This window comes from Bubalus kerabau, chromosome 18, assembly GCF_029407905.1.
Source record: "Bubalus kerabau isolate K-KA32 ecotype Philippines breed swamp buffalo chromosome 18, PCC_UOA_SB_1v2, whole genome shotgun sequence".
Lineage (NCBI taxonomy): Eukaryota > Metazoa > Chordata > Mammalia > Artiodactyla > Bovidae > Bubalus > Bubalus kerabau.
In genome coordinates, this window is record NC_073641.1 from 53,383,948 (window position 1) to 53,405,031 (window position 21,084).

General features: G+C 35.1%; 1 protein-coding gene across 1 annotated transcript in view; it reads left to right on the top strand.

Annotated features, from left to right (window-relative positions):
* Positions 1 to 21,084, top strand: part of CDH12 (cadherin 12) — a 490,487-nt gene that overhangs the window by 403,745 nt on the left and 65,658 nt on the right. Inside the window, exon 6 of the mRNA XM_055554844.1 lies at positions 18,603 to 18,790. Coding sequence (XP_055410819.1) covers positions 18,603 to 18,790 — 188 coding nt within the window. The remainder of the gene's footprint in view (positions 1 to 18,602; positions 18,791 to 21,084) is intronic.

The window sequence follows — 21,084 nt, forward strand, 5'->3', positions numbered from 1 at the left end:
ATGAGGAGTACAAAACTCAACCATTGGAAAGAAACAGCTTCTGAATATGAATGAAGGGTAGTTCACAAAAGTTTGTGCAGCCATCAGACAAATAGACTGAAATACAACAAGGAAATGAAAATGTCTCAGTGGGAGAGAAACCAGAGTATAGGCAGGGAACCAAGATGGTGCACTCAGGTCCCAGGGCAACAGGAAAATCAACTCCAGGTCTTTGCTAGGGAAAAGAATCTGGATAAAGCAGCAGGCCTGTTTGGAATTTATTCAAAGTTGAATCTGTAGGTCTAAGAGTAACTAGATGAGACCCAGAAAGAAGGATTGGGAGGTAAGGGTATTTGAACTTTTAGAGCATTTACATGCTGTGTCAGGAACTTTATCATTTTTTTTTGGAAATACTTTGAGGTCTTTATATTCCATGTTTTGCTGTTAAGAAAACTGAGGCTTAGAGAGATTAACTTGCCCAAGATCATCAAAACTGGCAAACTTTTTTTTGGCTTTGCAGTTCAAATTTCTTCCAATGCAACATAGTATGAAAATGAAAATCTATTGTTTTCTTTTACCTGAAACTCTAAAACCATACTTTTAAGACACATCTGCAAAAGGTCACATGACATATGTTGAATTGTCACTGTAAACAGAAATGAAAGGGTAGAATAAATATATCAAACGGATCACTGTGATCTAATTATTTTCTTTCTTCAAATATGCAAGTGTTACATGCACATTTGAACTATAGCCTGAAAATATAATAGGGTGAGAGATATTTTTAAATCATGAGAAAGAAGAGGGTTTTTCACATTTTGCATGAATAAAATATTAATCCCCTTGAAACTTTACATGACTTGTATCAAGCTCTTTTTAATGTACTGTCATTTTGAATTACATCCTTCAGAGGAAAATACAGAATACATTTAAAAACAGAAAAACCACCTCTATAGAAGACAATGCTCTTTGTGCCTGAGTGTTCCTCACATGGATCAATTAAACTGAAAATATTACATAAAATGACAAACTGAAATACTAACCTTTTGAATATAAAAGTCAAGACAGCATATATTTCATACATATTGTAACTTAAAAAGATAATTTCCCATAACCAGCTATATTTGTTCTTATCTATTAATCAATTATGCTGGAAAAAGTTTCTCCTTTAGATAAACTTCGTGGAGCTACATTTTATTGTTGCTTAAGAATGCACAAGATTATTTCTTAAAATTTACTAATCGTAATTTGTTTTGACTTTGTATGTGTACATATGCATGTGTAACATTGTTAAGCACCCATTTCCATCCATTTCCTTCTATAAATCTGTTAGAAATGAAAATAAATTTAAATGGCATAGCCATTTGTATGGTGCAACTGTAAATAGTTTACTGTTTTATTGTTGCAAAATAGATGGTTCCTGAAGCATCAAAATTTCCTACCAATTTAATTTGATGATGGTGACAATAGTATTTACTAATAAGTTACCATGTGTCATGCATTATGCAAAGTGATTTGCATTTATATTCCCATTACAATGACTGTCTAGAAGTTTCTCAATTTTAGACATAAAATAGCAAGGTTGTATTATTATTAAAAGTTAAGTAACTTGTCCAAGATCACACAACCCCTTGGTAGGAGAACCGAAGACCTCATCTTATGAAGGGACTTCAAACTCTAACTTTTTATCATTTTCCCTCTTAAAAGGCAATTTACCTTTGATATCCGTGTTTTGTACCATAAGTCCCTTATATTACTCTATAAGATAATATAGAGTACTGTTCAAAAAAAAAGGAGGGAATACTGTTTTAGAAATAGAAATAATGCCAGTATGTTCAAAGAGCTCTACCTGCAGTCAAATGAAGATTAAAAGCTTTCTTTGTAAAATCTTTTACATATAGTCATATAACTTCCATCTACTATAATCAAGTACATCCATAGAGGATCTCCATCTGTCAAAACAAGCTACTGGCAGAACACTTGTGGTTTCCATTACTTGAATTCTAAATGACAAAACCATCTAACAAGTTTATCTAAATTATACACTATGAGATCAAATCAATTAAGTGATGTGGTTAATTCACATTAGGCAAAATACTTCTCTCACTTATCTCTTCTGTAATAATAATTTTGTAATGAATAAGAAAGCAACTTAGGTGAAATAAAGCCCTTCATATTTTAGATGAAAAGAGGTAATTTATAGGAAATGTAAAGAAGTTTGCTTTTTTTTTCAGTATAAGCATGTAAGAACTGCTTGTACAGCAAACAAATTTGAATGTAGAACATAGGTCATTAGTATTTGTTTGAAGACAATTTCTTAGTCATAAGCAATATTTTGCATATGTAAAAGTAAGTCTGTTTTTTGGAAAATTCCCTGGCAACCCACTGGTTAGGACTCAGTGATTTCCCTGTGGTGGCCCAAGTTCAATCCCTGGTCAGGAAACTAAGATCCCATAAGTGGTTTGGTGTGGTGTGGCCAAAAAATAAACAAATAAAAATAGGCCTGTTTTCATCTAATAACTAACATATTTGTTTATATTGACTGTTTCTCATTATAGGAATTTTGATTCAATTATGTCAATAATATTGGTACAGTAGTTACTTTATAAAATATATCATTGTATCCATGTTACAGTTTGTTAATTTAACAAATAAAACATTTACAAATATTAAAATTCACCTCAGAGAACAATGTTATTGCCCTTCAGTTAATATAAAAACAATTTAAAATTAAAGAATTAAATGCATCAGCCAAAATTCCTGTTGTACAATGAGCAATATCTGATCTTTTTTGCACAAACTATCAAAAACTACAGAATTATGCATAAATATACACATGAATGGAGGAACCTGGTAGGCTGAAGAACATGGGGTTGCTGAGTCCGATACGACTGAGCGACTTCACTTTGACTTTTCACTTTCATGCATTGGAGAAGGAAATGGCAACCCACTCCAGTGTTCTTGCCTGGAGAATCCCAGGGACAGGGGAGCCTGGTGGGCTGCCATCTATGGAGTTGCACAGAGTCGGACACGATTGAAGCGACTTAGCAGCATACACATGACAGTGAAACCGTTAGTCATTCAGTTGTGTCTGACTCTTTGCAACCCCATGGATGGTAACCCGCCAGGCTACTTTGTCCATGGAATTCTTCAGGCAAGAATACTGGAGTGGGTAGCTATTCCCTTCTTCAAGGGATCTTCCTGACCCAGGGATCAAATTTGTGTCTCTTGCTTTGCAAGCAGATTCTTTACTGTCTGAGCCACCAGGGAAGCCTGAATATATACATACTTGTATTCAACTATATATTTTTTCTTAAATTGTAAATGTATGATATAGACAGATGACAAGATGCCCAGATTAATTATTTAATTATTAAGTAAATGGTGATACAAATATTTTTGCTTATTGAAAAATATTGATCTGTTTAATTAAAACATCTCTCTTCATTTCATCCTATTATTACTGTTTTGGCATCCAGGTCGAGATAGGCTCTTTTAATAGTTTAAAATTTATAATATTTTCTTTATGTTTAAGGAAGTAGTCATTGTAATATATAATTAATAAAGATTTTTATTAGAATCAGTATGAACCCAGTTACACCCAGAAGGGTCACAAAGTCTTTTTCTCTTTGTTCACCTTTTGGTAAACGAAAAATGGTGAGCTTTGACAATGAAATTTTCTTGGTAAAACCATGTAATAAGTTATTCTGAATAAAGAACTAAAAACTGCTACTCAGATCCAGCCTTTGAAAATGTAAGTTTGATTGTCATGAGGATGACTGAGATCACCCACTAAAGATACATGTTCAAGATTTAAATTTATTTTTAGATATATTTTCATATTTATATATTTTATATTTGATTTTAATATGCAATTTGAAATTTTAAAACTTTATATAAATTTATATATTTATTTAAATAACATCATAGGAAAAAATACTTTCTGAATTTTGAGCACCCAGGATACGCTGAATATGTAATTATGTGCCCTGGAGGAAGGCATAGCAACCCACTCCAGTATTCTGGCCTGGAGAATCCCATGGACAGAGGAGCCTGGTGGGCTACAGTCTATGGGGTCTCAGAGTCAGATAGGACTGAAGCAGCTTAATATGTACATGCTGAGAATCACTTCAGTTCTTTTCACAGTCTCCTTCTGGGCCTGTTAGGGAATGAAATATGTACAAATCTCACCTCCTAGTTTATCTGGAGACTCTGGCCAAGGGCTTGCTTCCTACCTGCTGGTCAAGCACAAATAAACTGTTAAAAACCCCAGCATGATTCTAAAGATGCCTCTGAGGCAAAGGTGGGATTTCTGTTCTTATCGCTGTCTCCAATATGTTATTTAGGTGAAAGAATTAAAAAGAGATGGTAGCAATTACTCTGAATGAAATACCAGAAGAAACATGACTAAAATAATTGGTCTTATGTAAGTTCCACTACTATTTAAGTGAGAAAGCCTACTTCAACTTCACTCAAATATTTTAGGTTGGAAGAGTGGCATAGATCAGTTGTATGCAAATTTAACAGTGTAGATGAAATGCAAGTTAAGGCTTTCCTTAACTGGAACTGGGTGTTGGTTTTAAGTGGTAAGAAAAAAATAATATGTGAAGGGGTTAATGATATAAACTCATGTTTGTGTATGTTTCTCAAATTTAATACTAGTGCCAATTTAGCATCAACTTTAATACACAGTTTAATACCCATAGTTAAATTTTATTTAAGAAATTTCAAACATATAGGATTTTTCTAGCATTCTCTGACAATTTATTCTAATCTGTGGCTTTTACATTGTGTGTGTGTGTGTGCGTGTGTGTGTGTGCTCAGCTGCTCAATACCTCCCAAAGATATGACTAAGACAAAAAAATTATATAAGTTGATCTTTAATATTATATGTATCTATGATATTTGACAATTAGATATCCTCTTCATTTTGGGAGGAAATGTTTAAAAAGCATTGTGTGCATGCATGCTAAGTTGCTTCAGTCATGTCCAACTGTTTGTGACCCCATGGACCATAGCCCAGCAGACTCCTCTGTCTATGGTAGTCTCAAGGCAAGAATACTGGAGTGTGGTTGTCGTGCCCTCCTGCAGGGATCTTCCCAACTCAGGGATTAGACTGGGGTCTCTTACATCTCCTGCATTGGCAGGATGATTCTTTACCACTAGCGCCAACTGGGAAGCCCTAAAAAAGCATTAAAAATTATAAATTTTAGGGATTAAAAAAGTACACAAAGAGTTTATACTCAATAATTTTTCAGTTCTCACATAGAATGTAGGCATGAGTCATTATAGTTGATGATTCTATTTCTATTCTTGAAAAATAAGCCAAGACACATTATAAAACCAGCTTTTCACTAAGTGGAATAAATGCTTTCAGTTTAATTCCCAAAAGGGTCTTTGTCTATTTCAATAAAAACAAATAAGAAATAACTATCTCCTGAAGATAAGACATACAGTTGATAATCTGGAACTTACTCACCAGTGGCCTCCCAGTGGTTCTCAAATCATGTTTGCCTTAGGAATCCTTTGGGATCCTATGTTGTAGTGATAAAAGCAGTGCTTCAGTTGACAGAGCTTAGACCCAGAAATCTGAATTGTAAATAAGCATTCCAATAGACTCTGGTATAGGTAGTCTGCAGGGCACAATTTGAAATCCACCAGTTTACTGTGATGAAGGGGTAAGTGTTGATTCTCTGAGATGGCTTTTTCATTATGCATTAACTAGAGGTAATAAGTTAATTATTTTGCATCTCATGAGAATTTTTTAATTCACACAAAATTCTATTCCTATAAAATTCCACCTATATGGGTGGAGACTGCATACTAAACTACAGTCATTTTAAATTAAGTATTTTGAAAGTTTTTTTTTTTAACAATTAAGCACTCATATACATTTTTACATCTTGCTTAGACATCTTCCAAAGAGTTTATGAATGTCAGATACTGATGCTTTAAGGCTGAATTCAAATTTTATCAAAGTGAATACAATCTGAATGCAAGCTCAGTGAAAAACTTTGCACTCCCAATTCTCTAGTGAGACGGGTCTACTGAATTTCAGTAGTCTGTATAAGCAGATGTAACTAAATGAAAAACAACAGAACTTTAAAACCACCTCTCTCCTTTCTTATTATTGCCCCTGTGAATATCATATTGTGCTTTGTGGATGAGAATATGAATCTTTTTAAAATAGTGCTGACACTTTTTTATGATCTACTTGGTCCTGTTCCCAATGTTGCAAAGTATAGAAGACTGGAACCTGGTTGCTCCATTGCCCTATTAGCAGATTCTCAGAGAAGCTGAGCATATGAGATAGCAAGTGATGTCACTGAGATGGTAATTATAACAATAATATTAATACTATCAAACAGTTTTACTCAGAGTAAAGAATATATGCTCTGATTGTTAATGTCATTTCCCCAGTTGTCTTAAAATGCTTTAAGTTTATTTTATTATTACTGTAGCCTTTGAAAATTGCATTGTCAAAAATTCTTGCCACTTTTATATAATCAAATATGTGTATGTATGATATTTGTTTTTGATTCTTAAGAGATGTGAATTGAATAATACTCTCTTTATTCTTCTCACCCTACAGTGCACTCTATAAGACAAATATCTATATGTGTAAATAAATAACAACCACTATAAAATTCCAAAATTGTAATATGATAAGAATAATTATTGGTGTAAGGAGGATACAGCTATTTGATCAAGCTAGAATTGTTACAAAATATTTATGAAGGATATAGAATTTAAGAAGAAATGTGTGTATAGTTAAAAATTTAACAGACTGAAAGAGAGAAGGTTGGTTGCAGAGTGCCATGAGCCTCAAACAGACACATATATTTATGTATATATGTGTGTGCTTTTGATTAGAGTGGCAATATCATAAATCAATATGTTAGAACAATAATTTGGAAAACACTGAAGCAGAGAGAAGATGTGGCACAGACCTAGGGGAGCTGTTTGGAATAGACAGATGCAGAACTGAGAGATCAGGAGTAGGACAGGAAGGGCTTTGTGATCTGCTGGATTCAGAGATAAGTAAAATAAAGAGCTGGCAAAGAAATTATTTAAACTAAGGGATAGTTTTTCTGTTGATATGCTGAAATTAGTGAAAATCAGGAAAAATAGATGAAAATACAGAATGTTTCAAAGAAAAATCAAAGTAAAAAAAAAACACAAAGAAAGCTTTTCTGACATAAAGATAGAAGTGATAAAGGAAACTTGAGGCATAGATGAATTTAATCAGAATAAAGAGGATATAAATCTTTAATTTTGAGTATAAGTCCAGGAAGGGGGATGATGAAAGTATAAGGAGAACTTTAGAAATTATCACCTCAAACATTTAAACATATTTCTGAAAATGATGTACATTTTTAATCACAGTTATGAAAGCATCCTAAATTTCCATTTACTTCACAATTTAAATATATTTCATATTTGCCTTACTATTAGTCTAAGCATAAATAGGCAAAGAAATTGGACTTCTACAATATTTATGAGTTAAACATGTATAAACAATACTAAAAATCATAAAAACAAAATATTTTGTACATAAGAAACATTTTATTACCAAATATTGGACACAATAAATTGTGTCCTTTAGTGAATAATGTTTCATGGATTGCTAGTTTTATTGAGGAATAAATGGCTATCTCATTTTTGTACTATATATAGGAGATAAAAAATTAATCTCTTCCCTCAAGCATCTCTGTGTATAATGGGAAGATTAAATTAATGGACAATTATACTACTTGAAGTAAAGTAAATGATGGACTTATGCATAAAGTGATATACAAATGTGTAAGATGGGCACCCAAATTATTACAGAGTATATCTGAGAGGATGTTGAAGGAAAGATTCTCAATGCTATCTCTGAAATATCTAATAAGAGTTAATCAGTGGAACAGCAAATGTGTACCAAAATATGCTAAAACACTGAAAAAACATAATGCATAATTTAAAGAACTGTGAAAAAATGGAAATGCAAAGACATAAGAATAAGTTTCATCAAAAATGACTTGATGCTGTCCTTGAAATAATGAAAAATAGAATTTATGCAAAGGACAATGAGGAGTAGTAGGCAAGTGAAACATTTTAGGTATAAGCAACAAAATAGGGAAGAGATATAGACTAGTCAACTAATAAAATATAGACAATTACAGAAAATTTAAACTATTGCATGTGCACATGATGCATTAATATGTGATGAATATTTAGAAATAAAATTTGTAGATCAATGAACTTGTTGCTATTGAAAAAATTAGATTTGCTTAAACTAAAATATCATGTGGGAAGTGACTATTAACAAATATCACTATTCTAGACTAAGCATCAGAATATTTCAAAAAATCTTTGAAAAGTCAAATTTTGGCTAAATAAGTATTCCCAGATGAATCTGAATTTCAAACATTTTTCAAGACCCTAGTTTGTAAGATGCTGAATTTATTTATATAGTAAAATCTTTGATGTGGCCTATTTTTGTGAAATTATTGGAAACTATCAATGAGAATTATTCAGCTATTGTGTTTTGTTAGGTAAATCAGAAATTAAATAGACAAGGATGAAAGATAGTTTTACATATTTAATGGAGGTTTTAAGGGAATAGTAAATGTACTCTATAAAATGAATGTACACTGGAAGGTTATTGATGCATTTGAAATGTTGTGTGCTCCTGCCAAGCTCTCCATCATGCTTACTATTATGTAATGGGAGGAGTGGTTATATAAATCACATATATTAATACATATATATATATATTTTAAAATCAGAAACAGTTGTTATTCTGACAATCATTGTTGTTACTTTTTAGTTGCTAAGTTTTATCTGATTTTTTGCAACCCCATGGACTATAGCCTGCCAGGATCCTCTGTCTATCGAATTTCCCTGGCAAGATTACTGGAGTGTGTTGCAATTTCCTTCTGCAGGAGATCTTCTCAACTCAGGGATCGAACCCACATCTCCTACATTGGCAGATAGATTCTTTACCACTGACCCACCAGGGAAGCCCCCAGCTACCAGGAAATCTCCTGACAATTATTAAGTAATAATATAAATGGGTTTTTGTTTCATAATTCATTTGGAATTTTTTTGTAGAAATTTTCACTATAAAGTCTTGAAAAAGAATAATATTATAAAGAGTAATTTGTTTTGCACGTAAATGTAGCCACATGTTTACTGAATCTACAAATCAGTTGCTGCTAAGTCGCTTCAGTCATGTCCGACTCTGTGCGACCCCATAGACAGCAGCCCACCAGGCTCCCCCGTCCCTGGGATTCTCCAGGCAAGAACACTGGAGTGGATTGCCATTTCCTTCTCCAATGCATGAAAGTGAAAAGTGAAAGTGAAGTTGCTCAGTCCTGTCCGACTCCTAGCGACCCCATGGACTGCAGCCTACCAGGCTCCTCCATCCATGGGATTTTCCAGGCAAGAGTACTGGAGTGGGGTGCCACTGCCTTCTCCATACAAATCAGTAGAACTATGGTATTAAATATAAAAAAATTGTACTTGAAATGTGGGAGCTATGTAAAAAGAAAGAGAGAATTGGAAGGATAGAAAGAGATGTGATAAATATCCTTCCTTTCTTGGGTGCAGAAGTCATTTTATCTTTAGAGTCACATCCATTTCCTGGAAACCTCTTACATCCCTTAATGCTCTCTTCTCTACATCTTCATTGATATTTATTTTATAAACACTGAAAAAAGAAACGTTGCCCAAGTCTATCCAACAGAATCAATCCACCCTTAATTGGAGTCTGCATTCATCAATACAGCTGAAATTAAGAAGAACTTGAATTATTTGTATTTGTAAAGGGGTTATTTGATAATTCAACAATTGTCTCCACTTGACTGACACTAAGGCAGAAAAAAACAAGTAAAGTGAAATAGTCAGACCAAATAAGAGGCTGTAGTTTAGAGCAGAGATAACACTTGATTGGTTCAACTTACTGACTGTAAGTAGCTACATGTTTGTACCTCAATTTCCTCATCTGTATGTTGGAGCTGGCTCTACCACATCCTCACAGTCACTTATGCACATCTCCTCTCAAATCTGTATTCAGTGATGTTGTGTTGAAGTAAGCCAGGATGGGAGTTTTACTGGTAAATGACAAGACAGAGGGAAATCCTGTAAAGATGTCCACTTCTAAACTGAAGCCCCATCTGCCCTGGTCCAGTTTGGCTTGGAGGTGGAGTGGCAGACGAGATAAGTCTTCATTTTGCTTAAGGATCAGAACATTAATAAATATGATATACTAGAAATGTCTGATTTCCAAATTCAGATTTTGGTAATTAAAGTCAACATAGGACTGCCTATTTAAAGATAAGCAGAAAAGGCCAATGAAGAAACTCTATAGCAACAGTGGGAGACAAAGGAAAAGGGTTTTATTGCATCTTACACATTGCACTTTTTTAGACTATTGGTAATATGATGTGTCATAGTCTGAAAGTTCAGGAAGCTGATCTATCCTCCATATGATATTACCTTTTCTGTAAAATATGAGAAAACATCATATGCGATATGATGTTTGCTTTCATTTCCTTTTTATTTTCTATAGATAAAGAAAGATCATTTTGTGTGCATAGGACTTCTCTTGTGGTTCAGATGGTAAAGAATCTGCCTGCAAGGGAGGAGACCTGGGTTTGATCCCTGGATTGGGAAGATCCCTGGAAAAGGGAATGGCAAACCACTCCAGTATGTGTGTGTGTGTTAGTCGTTCAGTCATGTCCAGTATTCTCGCCTGGAGAATTCCACGCACAGAGGCGACTGTGGCTACAGTGCATTGGGTCGCAAAGAGTCAAACATGATGGAGCTACTAACACACACACACACACTTAAGTAAGTAAAACACTAAAGTGTTTATAAAGCAACATTGTACTTCTCTGTAATTAGGTGGGAAATCATACATACAGATCACTAATGTTTGACTTCAGTTTTATAATAATACACATTTATTTTCTAAATTTTATTCTTTAAAAACTTTAAATTTTTTTTTACTTTTTTTTGTTTTTTTAAAAGTATACAATTCAGTGCTTTTTATTATACATACACAGTTGTGTAACCATCACTGTGATCTAATTCTAGACTATTTTTATCATCCTCAACGAAACTGCATGCCCATTAGAATAGGTCCCCCATCCCTCTCCTTTGCCTCCCCAACTCCCAGGCATAATTTAATCTACTTTATTTTATAGATTTACCTATCTGTATATTCCATATAATGAATTCATACAATAGTTAATCCTTTATATCATATGTTTTACTTAATATTACATGTTTAAAAGTTAATCCATTTTGTAGCAAGTATCAGTAATTAATTTACTTTTAAAAATTGACACATAGTTGATACACCATATCATGTTAGTTTCAGGTGTACAGCATAGTGATTGGACATTTAAGTTCATCACTAAAAGATCAGTACAGTAGATCTAATGACCATCTATGCCCATAGAAAGCTATTACAATACCATTGATGATATTCATTACTTTGTACCATGTAACACTGTGATTATTTATTTTATAACTGCAAGTATATACACCTCTTAGTTCCCTTTATCTATTTTGCCCATCTCCTACACTTCCCTTCCCTCTGGAAATCACCCATTGTTTGTTCTCTGTGTCTGTGTGTTTATGTGTGCATGCTCAGTCTCTCAGTCACGTCTGACTTTGCAATCCTATGGACTGTAGCCCACCAGGCTCCTCTGTCCATGGGCTTCTCCAGGCAAGAATACTGGAGAGGGTTGCCATTCTCTCCTCCAGAGGATCTTCCCGACCCAGGGATTGAACCCATGTCTCTTGTCTCCTGCATTGGCAGGTGGATTCTTTACTGCTGTGCTACCTGCGAGGCCCCATTCTTCTTATCTCTGAGTCTGTTTTTGTCAGTTTTTAAAAATATTAAAAAAAAATCCTTATGATGTTGTGTTGGTTTCTGCCATACAACAATGCAGGTCAAGTTTTGTTTCTCAAATATCAAATGTAAGTGAGATCATATGATATTTGTCCTTTTCTGTATTTTTGTATTTTACTTAGCGTAATGCCCTCTAGATCCATCCACATTGCAGCAAATGGCAAGATTTCGTTCTTTTTTATGACTGATTTTGTACTATAGCTTGAAATTAGGGAGCACACTACTTCTAGCTTTATTCTTTTTTCTCAAGATTTCTTTGGCTATTAATGGTTTTTGGGGTTTCATACAAATTTTAAGATTTTTTTTCCAGTCCTGTGAAACATATTATTTGTATTTTTTTAGGATTGCATTAAACCTTTAGATTGTAGTTTTATCAATGTCTTTTATTTTTCAGAGTAGAGGTTTTCACCTCCTTGGTTATATTTATTTATAGGTATTTTATTCTTTATGGAACTGTAAAGGGAATTGTTTCCTTAATTTTTCTTCCATATTTCATTACTAGTGTATTGAAATGCAACATATTTCTGCAAATTAATTTGGGATCCTACATCTTTACTGAATTTATTTATTAGTTCTAATAGTTAAACATAGCATTCATATTGATAAATATGTAAGTATATATTAGTATTGACACTGTGAATCATTTCTTGTCACCTGTTTTATATCTTACTCTGTGTTGGACAGGTAGTGCCATTAAGATGTTTCATATGCGTCAAATGTAGGATGCCCAGAAAATGATGGCAATGTAATTACATAGTACATCAAAAGCCATCCAAGTTTGGCACAGTTGAAGATTTACTTCAGCTTTGAATTAATCTGAATGACCCTAGCTTTATTGCTGTTGAGTTTCTAGAAGCGATAAAATGTCAAGTCATTGAAAATAAAACGACAGAGTGTAAGCAATCTGACAAGACTAAGGCACAGTTTTTTTGACTTATTCCGTATTCTGCAGGCTTTATTACCAACTATGATGTTCTACTGAGAAATGCTTGTCTTAATGAATGCATCTTCCACCTTACTAATATGTATACCTCTTATGTAAACAACAGAAAATTCAGTGCTCTGTATGTGTTTGTTTTATGTACACTAAAACCTCAGTGTACAAAAATGATATAAATGGGAAACCACTGTTTTACTTTTATTATATATTAATTTGGGTAGGGCATGTTATGGAATGTTATTGAGTAGATCTTTTGTGGACAGGGATAGTATTTCATTTTAATCACAGATTTTCAAATGCCATCAGATAATTATGAGTTTTGCAGGCTTACTGTATGCTGACAGTTTTTTTTTTGTTTAAAGCTGCTACTTAACATATATTGATAGCATAATACAAATAATAGCTATCTTCACATTTATTGTTATTAGCTTCATAAAATGTTCTTTTATAAAACATAGAACTCGTATCTCAGCATATTGTCTTGAAAAGGAGAACTTTTTTATCTATGCTCTGTATTATCTGATATCCTTTAGATAACCTTCCTGAGTTTCAACTTTTTTTCTAACATTGAATGGTCTCAATTCTGGCTAAATATTTTGCGTTCACGAATCATAATCCCTAAGTGATGATTCCAGACTAGATTATTTTCCTTGATTTTTTTTAAATTTTATTTTATTTTTAAACTTTACATAACTGTATTAGATTTGCCAAATATCAAAATGAATCCGCCACAGGTACACATGTGTTCTATTATTTTTATTTTTAAATATTCAAATGAGAAGCAAACCTAAACCTAAGCCTAACATGTAACTTGTTTGCTTCCCTTAAATAGATAGGATAGAGTAAGAAATATTCCAAGATTATAAGTTAGACACATATTTTCCTAAAGATTTCATTCAATACTCCCTTTGTTCCAATGATGCATCACTATCACCGCCATGTACAGCTGTTCATGTTTTTAATTTGAAATCCACTACACTTGGCAACCCACTCCAGTATTCTTGCCTGGAGAATCCCATGGATGGAGGACTTTGGTGGGCTACAGTCCACGGGTCACAAAGAGTCGGACACGACTGAGCGACTTCACTTACACGTACACTTGACTACCGCCTGCCAATGCAGGAGACACAGGAGACGCGGGTTCCATCTTTGGGTCAGGAAGATCCCCCAGAAAAGGAAATGGCAACCCACTCCAGTATTCTTGCCTGGGAAATCCCACGGACAGAAGAGCCTGGTGGGCTACAGTCCCTGGGGTTGCAAAGAGAGAGACAAGAAGGATTGACTGAGCACACAAAGTCTTGTTTCTTAACTAAACACCCTGTTAAAGGAGCATTTATTTTTCAACCTATACCTCCAACACTCTCTTTGGAAAACCTCAAGAACTTTCTAACACTTATTGATGTACCATGAGAGTAGACCATGACAGATAACACTATAGATTCAAGGTTTTTGGTATTTCTTCTATTCAATATCACAAGCACACAGATGCAAAGAATGCAGACACATTTCTGATAAACCATAGGCATTAAGAAAAAAAGAATAAAAGGAATAATATCTCACATGTTGTTTGCCTTTTCATTTTTCTTTGGAGTTTGTGGCTGAGAAGTTTAGTACAACTTTAATAACCGTGTCACATGCTTTCTTACTGTGTTAAACAGGAATTCAGGCATCTGTATGCTTGCTTACATCTCAGAAGAGCTTCAATAGGGTCAGAGTTTAATATGCTTATTGTGAGACACTTATGCTCCAAAGAAACTAGGTTGAAAAAACTGCATCATGTTCTGATTATATAATCATGGCTATTTGAACTCATACAAATTCCCCTTGATATCTGTCTTTACCTTTTCTGTAGGTGATTATTATATAAAATGTTACCTATGATTTTATTCTTTCTCTTTGTTCTTGCTGCCTCAAATTCAAACCCTACTTTAAGACCACAAACATTGAGCAACTCTAAAGGCTAGCCTCTCTTTTAAAGGTTTAAGGAATGAAACCTAATGAATCATAATTATAGTCTGTGAAAAATTGCTGGTTTGATAGACAAATATGAGTTTTTCAACCCAAATTATTTTATAATGTTTACCTCAGTTCAGTTCAGTTCAGTTGCTCAGTCGTGTCCAACTCTTTGCAACCCCATGAATCACAGCACACCAGGCCTCCCTGTCTATCACCAACTCCTGGAGTTCACCCAGACTCACGTCCATTGAGTCAGTGACGCCATCCAGCCATCTCATCCTGTCATCCCCTTCTCCTCCTGCCCCCAATCCCTTCCAGCATCAGAGCCTTTTCCAATGAGTCAACTCTTTGCATGAGGTGGCCAGAGTACTGGAGTTTCAGCTTTAGCATCATTCCTTCCAAATAAATCCCAGGGCTGATCTCCTTCAGAATGGGCTGGTTGGATCTCCTTGCAGTCCAAGGGACTCTCAAGAGTCTTCTCCAACACCACAGTTCAAAAGCATAAATTCTTTGGTGCTCATCCTTCTTCACAGTCCAAATCTCACATCCATACATGACCACTGGAAAAACCATAGCCTTGACTAGATGGACCTTTGTTGGCAAAGTAATGTCTCTGCTTTTGAATATGCTATCTAGGTTGGTCATAATGCTCCATTATTGCCACTTGAAGTATTCTTATTTGGTCTATGTCTATTTATTTATTTATATAACCTTTTCTCTTTTAGAGAGGTTTCTCATATCTCTTTTGAAGGCTGCTATATTGTTAGTGTGTGCATGCTCATGTGTGTGCTAAGTGGTTTCACTCATGTCTGATTCTTTGAGACCCCATGGACTGTAGCCCCCAGCCTCCTCTGTCCATGGGATTCTCCAGGCAAGAACACTGGAGTGGGTTGCCATTTCCTTCTCCAGGGGATCTTCCCAGCCCAGGGATTGAACCCACGTCTCTTATGTCTCCTTTTTTGTCAGGCAGGTTCTTTATCACTAGTGCCACCTGGAAAGCCTGTGTGCTCAGTTGTGTTCAATTCTTTGTGACCCATAGCCTATAGCCCGCCAAGCTTCTCTGTCTAGAAGATTTCTCGGGCAAGAATACTTTTTCATTTTCTCCTCCAGGGGATCTTCCCGACCCAGGGATAGAACCTATGTCTCCTGTGCCTCCTGCATTGGCAGGCAGATCCTTTACAACTAAGCCACTTGTGATGCTTTTGAATTGTGGTGCTCGAGAAGACTCTTGAAAGTCCCCTGAGCTGCAAGGAGATCAAACCAGTCAATCTTAAAGGAAATCAACCCTGAATATTCATTGGAAGGACTTCAGCTGATACTCCGATACTTTGGCCCCCGATACAAAGAGATGACTCACTGGAGAAGACCCTCATGCTGGGAAAGATTGAAGGCCAAAGGAGAGGGGGCTGGCAGAGGATGAGATGGTTGGATAAAGTCACTGACTCAATGGACATAAATTTGAGCAAACTCAGTGAGATAGTGAAGGACAAGGAAGCCTGGTGTGCTGCAGTCCATGGGGTCACAAAGAATCAGATACGACTTAGCAACTAAATAATTACAACAACATACAGTCAGTTAACTATTAAATTAACTGATTAAACAAGAATTTTATACCACTGTATATTTTCTATTACATGCAAATGAAAGATTTAAGTGAATATTTAACTCTCTTGAGACTAAATATATGTCCCATTGAGGCAATGTCCATTAAATGGATATAAATAAGGCTAGTATCGGAGAAGGCAATGGCACCCCACTCCAGTACTCTTGCCTGGAAAATCCCATGGACGGAGGAGCCTGGTAGACTGCAGTCCATGAAGTCTCTAAGAGTCGGACACGACTGAGCAACTTCATTTTCACTTTTCACTTTCATGTATTGGAGAAGGAAATGGCAAACCACTCCAGTGTTCTTGCCTGGAGAATCCCAGGGACAGAAGAGCCTGGTAGGAGGCCTTCTATGGGGTCGCACAGAGTTGGACACGACTGAAGTGACTTAGCAGCAAGGCTAATATAAATAAGGGCAAATGGTATAAATCTTTTTGGGGGAGTGGTAGAAAGGGAGATGGCAAAATTTAAGAGCTACCAGGGCTAATTAATTTATAAAATTTTGAAGCTGATTGTGAAAGAACAATAAAACCTATACAAACAGTTGGGAGTAAAGAATAAGTTATTTGGCAGAATCTCCCTAATGTGATTTATTATTTTTTCTTATATCTCTTAAAGGAAATGATTGTAATACTGTAATATAGCATGTTGAATGAACCTCACTATCCAAAAACATATTTACTTCCTAATTTAATTGCTATAAATGTAACTAGAAGTGCAAATCAAATTAATTTTCCTGGTTGCTTTACTTATAGGAAATTACAATCCAAAATCAACTAATAGAAATTTTAATCAAAGTCATTATTAATTGAAACTTTGTATTTTTGTGTTTAGTTTTGATTTTCCTCTTATTTTCTTTCTTTCCTTATTTTGACTTAAACAGACTACTGTTTAATCAATTCATATTTTTATTGTGAGATATCAATAAAATCCCAGGGATGGGGGAGCCTGGTGGGCTGCCGTCTATGGGGTCGCACAGAGTCGGATAGGACTGAAGCGACAGCATAGCAAGCATAGCATCAATAAAATGACCTACATCTTTTTCTTCATCTCATGCCTTATAAAATTTTTCAAATTCTTGTAAACAACGTATGTTTTAATTTTGTGGGATATTATAATTTTTTGATTCTGTTGTAATTTTTGTAGAGCTTTTTCTTTAGGCTTGACTCAGTATCAAATTTATAGTAATGTTGGTGCTCCCCCTGGTGGCACAAAGCAAGCATTTTACTTTTTTCTTTAAAGATAAAATATTGAGAGACAGAAAATTATGTCCTGATTTTGAAAGTGTGTAAAAATACCTAGAAGGAAATGAAGGAAAAATTGATTAAGTATAAGTTTAATATTAGACTATAGCACAATATACTTAAATCCATTATAGATTAAATATATGTACATATATTTAATACATATATACTCATATACTTATTTCAAGGTCATTTTTAGTGATTATACACATTGAGTAAATATTCCATTTTATTATCTTTATATTATATATTTTATAAATATAGGATACATAAATATTAGGATAATATAAATATTAAGATAAATATTTTATTTTTTAATAAACATCAAGATACATAACCTTGTTTTTCTAAGTATCTAAATATTTTTCTTCTATTTTCTGTGTGCTCATCTATCTAGTCATCTATCATCTCTCTATACATCTTTTTAATCTATGTCTTATATCCTGGATTCTTTTACATTGGGCTTCCCTGGTGGCTCAGAGGTTAAAGCGTCTTCCTGGAATACAGGAGACCTGGGTTTGATCTCTGGGTTGGGAAGATCCCCTGGAGAAGGAAATGGCAACCCACCCCAGTCCTCTTGCCTGGAGAATCCCATGGAGGCATCTTTCTAATCTATATCTTATGTCCTGGATTCTTTTACATTAGTACCAATTTATTTCATGGATATCTTCACCTTCACATTGGATACTAGGTGCAAGTATTAGATGGTATTAGTATGTAAAATACTTCTTCATAGTAATTTCAACACTTTCTATTTTTAATGATTGCAATTCTACAACAAAATCTTTTGAAATGAAAGGTGAAAATACTACTCCTAATTATAACCTTTAACTGAAGAACAAACTGCCTTTTGGTTTTGCACTATTATGTCTTACAGTTGGTTTATTTTCTGTAGACTGTATTTTCAAGCCAAGTAATCTTATATATTTGACTAACTTCACTGTAAACAAAAAATATAAATATATCTCATCAGGCATTTTCCATCTGAAAGTTCCCGAATCTTCTCCTGTTGGCTCAGCTATTGGAAGAATAAGAGCCGTGGATCCTGATTTTGGACAAAATGCAGAAATTGAATACAATATTGTTCCAGGAGATGGGGGAAATTTGTTTGACATCGTCACAGATGAGGACACACAAGAAGGAGTTATCAAATTGAAAAAGGTACGTGGACATGTTTTTGAATAGTAGATTACCCAATAAAAATTAAACAACACAAAGGAAATGAAAGGCATCTTAATTTCCTTTCAATTAGGAATATTTTAAATTAAAAAAATATCTGGGTAACTAGGAAAGATTCATTCCCAACTTTTATTTTGTAATGCAACAGGTATATATTTTATGTTGGACTTCCCAAGTGGTGCTAGGGGTAAAGAATGTGCCTGCCAATGCACAAGACATAAGAGATGCTGGTTCGATCCCTGGAAGATCCCCTGGAGGAGGGCATGGAAACCCACTCCAGTATTCTTGCCTGGAGAACATGATAGACAGAGGAGGGCGACAATAGGGTCGCAAAAAGTCAGACACTACTGAAGGAACTTAGCACTCACACACACATGCATATTTTATGTTGAAACAACTAGGCCTATTAATTCGCTTAAGTCATTAAAAAATTCTTACCAGAGTTTAATTTTAATTTAATTTGTTATTGTTATCAGCTTAGATTAAAAGGTTAATTTAAAAATAAGATATAGAAGTAAACACTAAGTATACCAGGTTTGGCCTCGCCCTATTTACTACTTTTAAGAGAATATCAATATCTAACATACACTTGTTCATGAGCCTAGACCTCAGAGTGGATGAATTCTGACATGGGCAAGCTCTGCTACAGGTGAATGGAAGAAATGAGAAAGGATAAAGCTGGGCTTGAGGGTGCTATGATGTGGTAAGTAAACAGAAATATTAACCAGGAGGGAGAAGACAAGAGGTATAATATGATGGGAAGCCCTCTAGTTATGTTAACTTGATTTGTATAGAAGAAGAGTAAAATTCAAAATATTAGAAATACATCATTATCTCAGGATATGTAGTTTGTCTTTTGTCAGGAAGGGGCATGAAGAAATATGTAAATGTGAGAAAGAGAAAAAATGTTTTGACTCCCTTTATCCATTTCACTGGGGTCTTCCCAGGTGGCTCAGTGGTGAAGAATCTGCCTACCAATGCAAGAAATGTAGGAGATGTGGGTTCAATCCCTGGGTTAGGAAGATCCCCTGGAAGAAGAAATGGCAACCCACTCCAGTATTCTTGTCTGGGAAATCCCATGAACAGAGGAGCCTGTCAGCCTACTGTCTATGGGGTTGCAAAGAGTCCGACACGACTGGGCACACGAGCCACGCCCCACGACACCCATTTCACCCACTACCCAACCTCTACTTCTGGCAACACCAATCAGTTCTCTGTATCTTATGAGCTTGTTTGTTTGTTTTTGATTTCATAGATAAATGAAATTATATGATATTTGTCTTTCTTTGTCTGACTTATTTCACTTAAATTAACATAATGCCCTCAAAGTTCCTCCATGTTGTCATAAATAGTAACATTTTATTCTGTATCTCAGTAACTGCAGATTTCATATCCAATAATTCAATCAACTGCCAAATTATTTGGGGGAAAAGTTCCATATAAAATTCTGAAAGACAAAACTTGAAGTTGCTGCATACAGGCAACTATTTACATAGCATTTACTTATATTAGATATTATAAGTGATATAAAAATATTTACAGTGTACAGAAAATATGCAAAGGTTATATGCAAATACTATCATTTTATGTAAGGGATCTGAGCATCCTTGGATTTTGGTATCTCCAAGGGGTCTTGGAGTCAATGCCCTGTGGATACCAAGGGACGGCTGTATATACCGCATTTTCTTTATCCATTCACTTCTCAGTGGGCATTTGAGATGCTTCCATATTTTCGTTATTGTCAATAATGATGTCTGTTTTTGTTTAGTCACTAAATCGTGTCTGACTCTTTTGTAACCCCATGGACTGCAACTCTCCAGGCTCCTCTGTCCAAGGGATTTCCCAGGCAAGAATGCTGAAGTGGGTGTCCATCTTCTTCTCCATGGGATCTTCCCAACCCAAGAATTGAACCCACTCCTTCTGCACTGGCAGGCAGGTTCTTTAACATTGAGCCACCGGGGAAGCCCTAAGCAAGCTCCAGGAGATAGTGGAGGACAGAGGAGCCTGCTGCTGCTGCTGCTAAGTCTCTTCAGTCGTGTCCGACTCTGTGTGACCCCATAGACGGCAGTCCACCAGTCCATGGGGTCGTAAAGAGTTCGACGTGACTTAGCAACTAAGTAACAATAACAAAATAATGCTGCAGTGAAAATGGGTTTGCATATGTCTTTTTAAGTTAGTGCCAGACTCTTTGTGACCCCATGGATCATAGCACACCAGGCTCCTCTATCCATGGAATTTTGCAGGCCAGAGTACTGGAGTAGCTTGCCGTTTCCTTC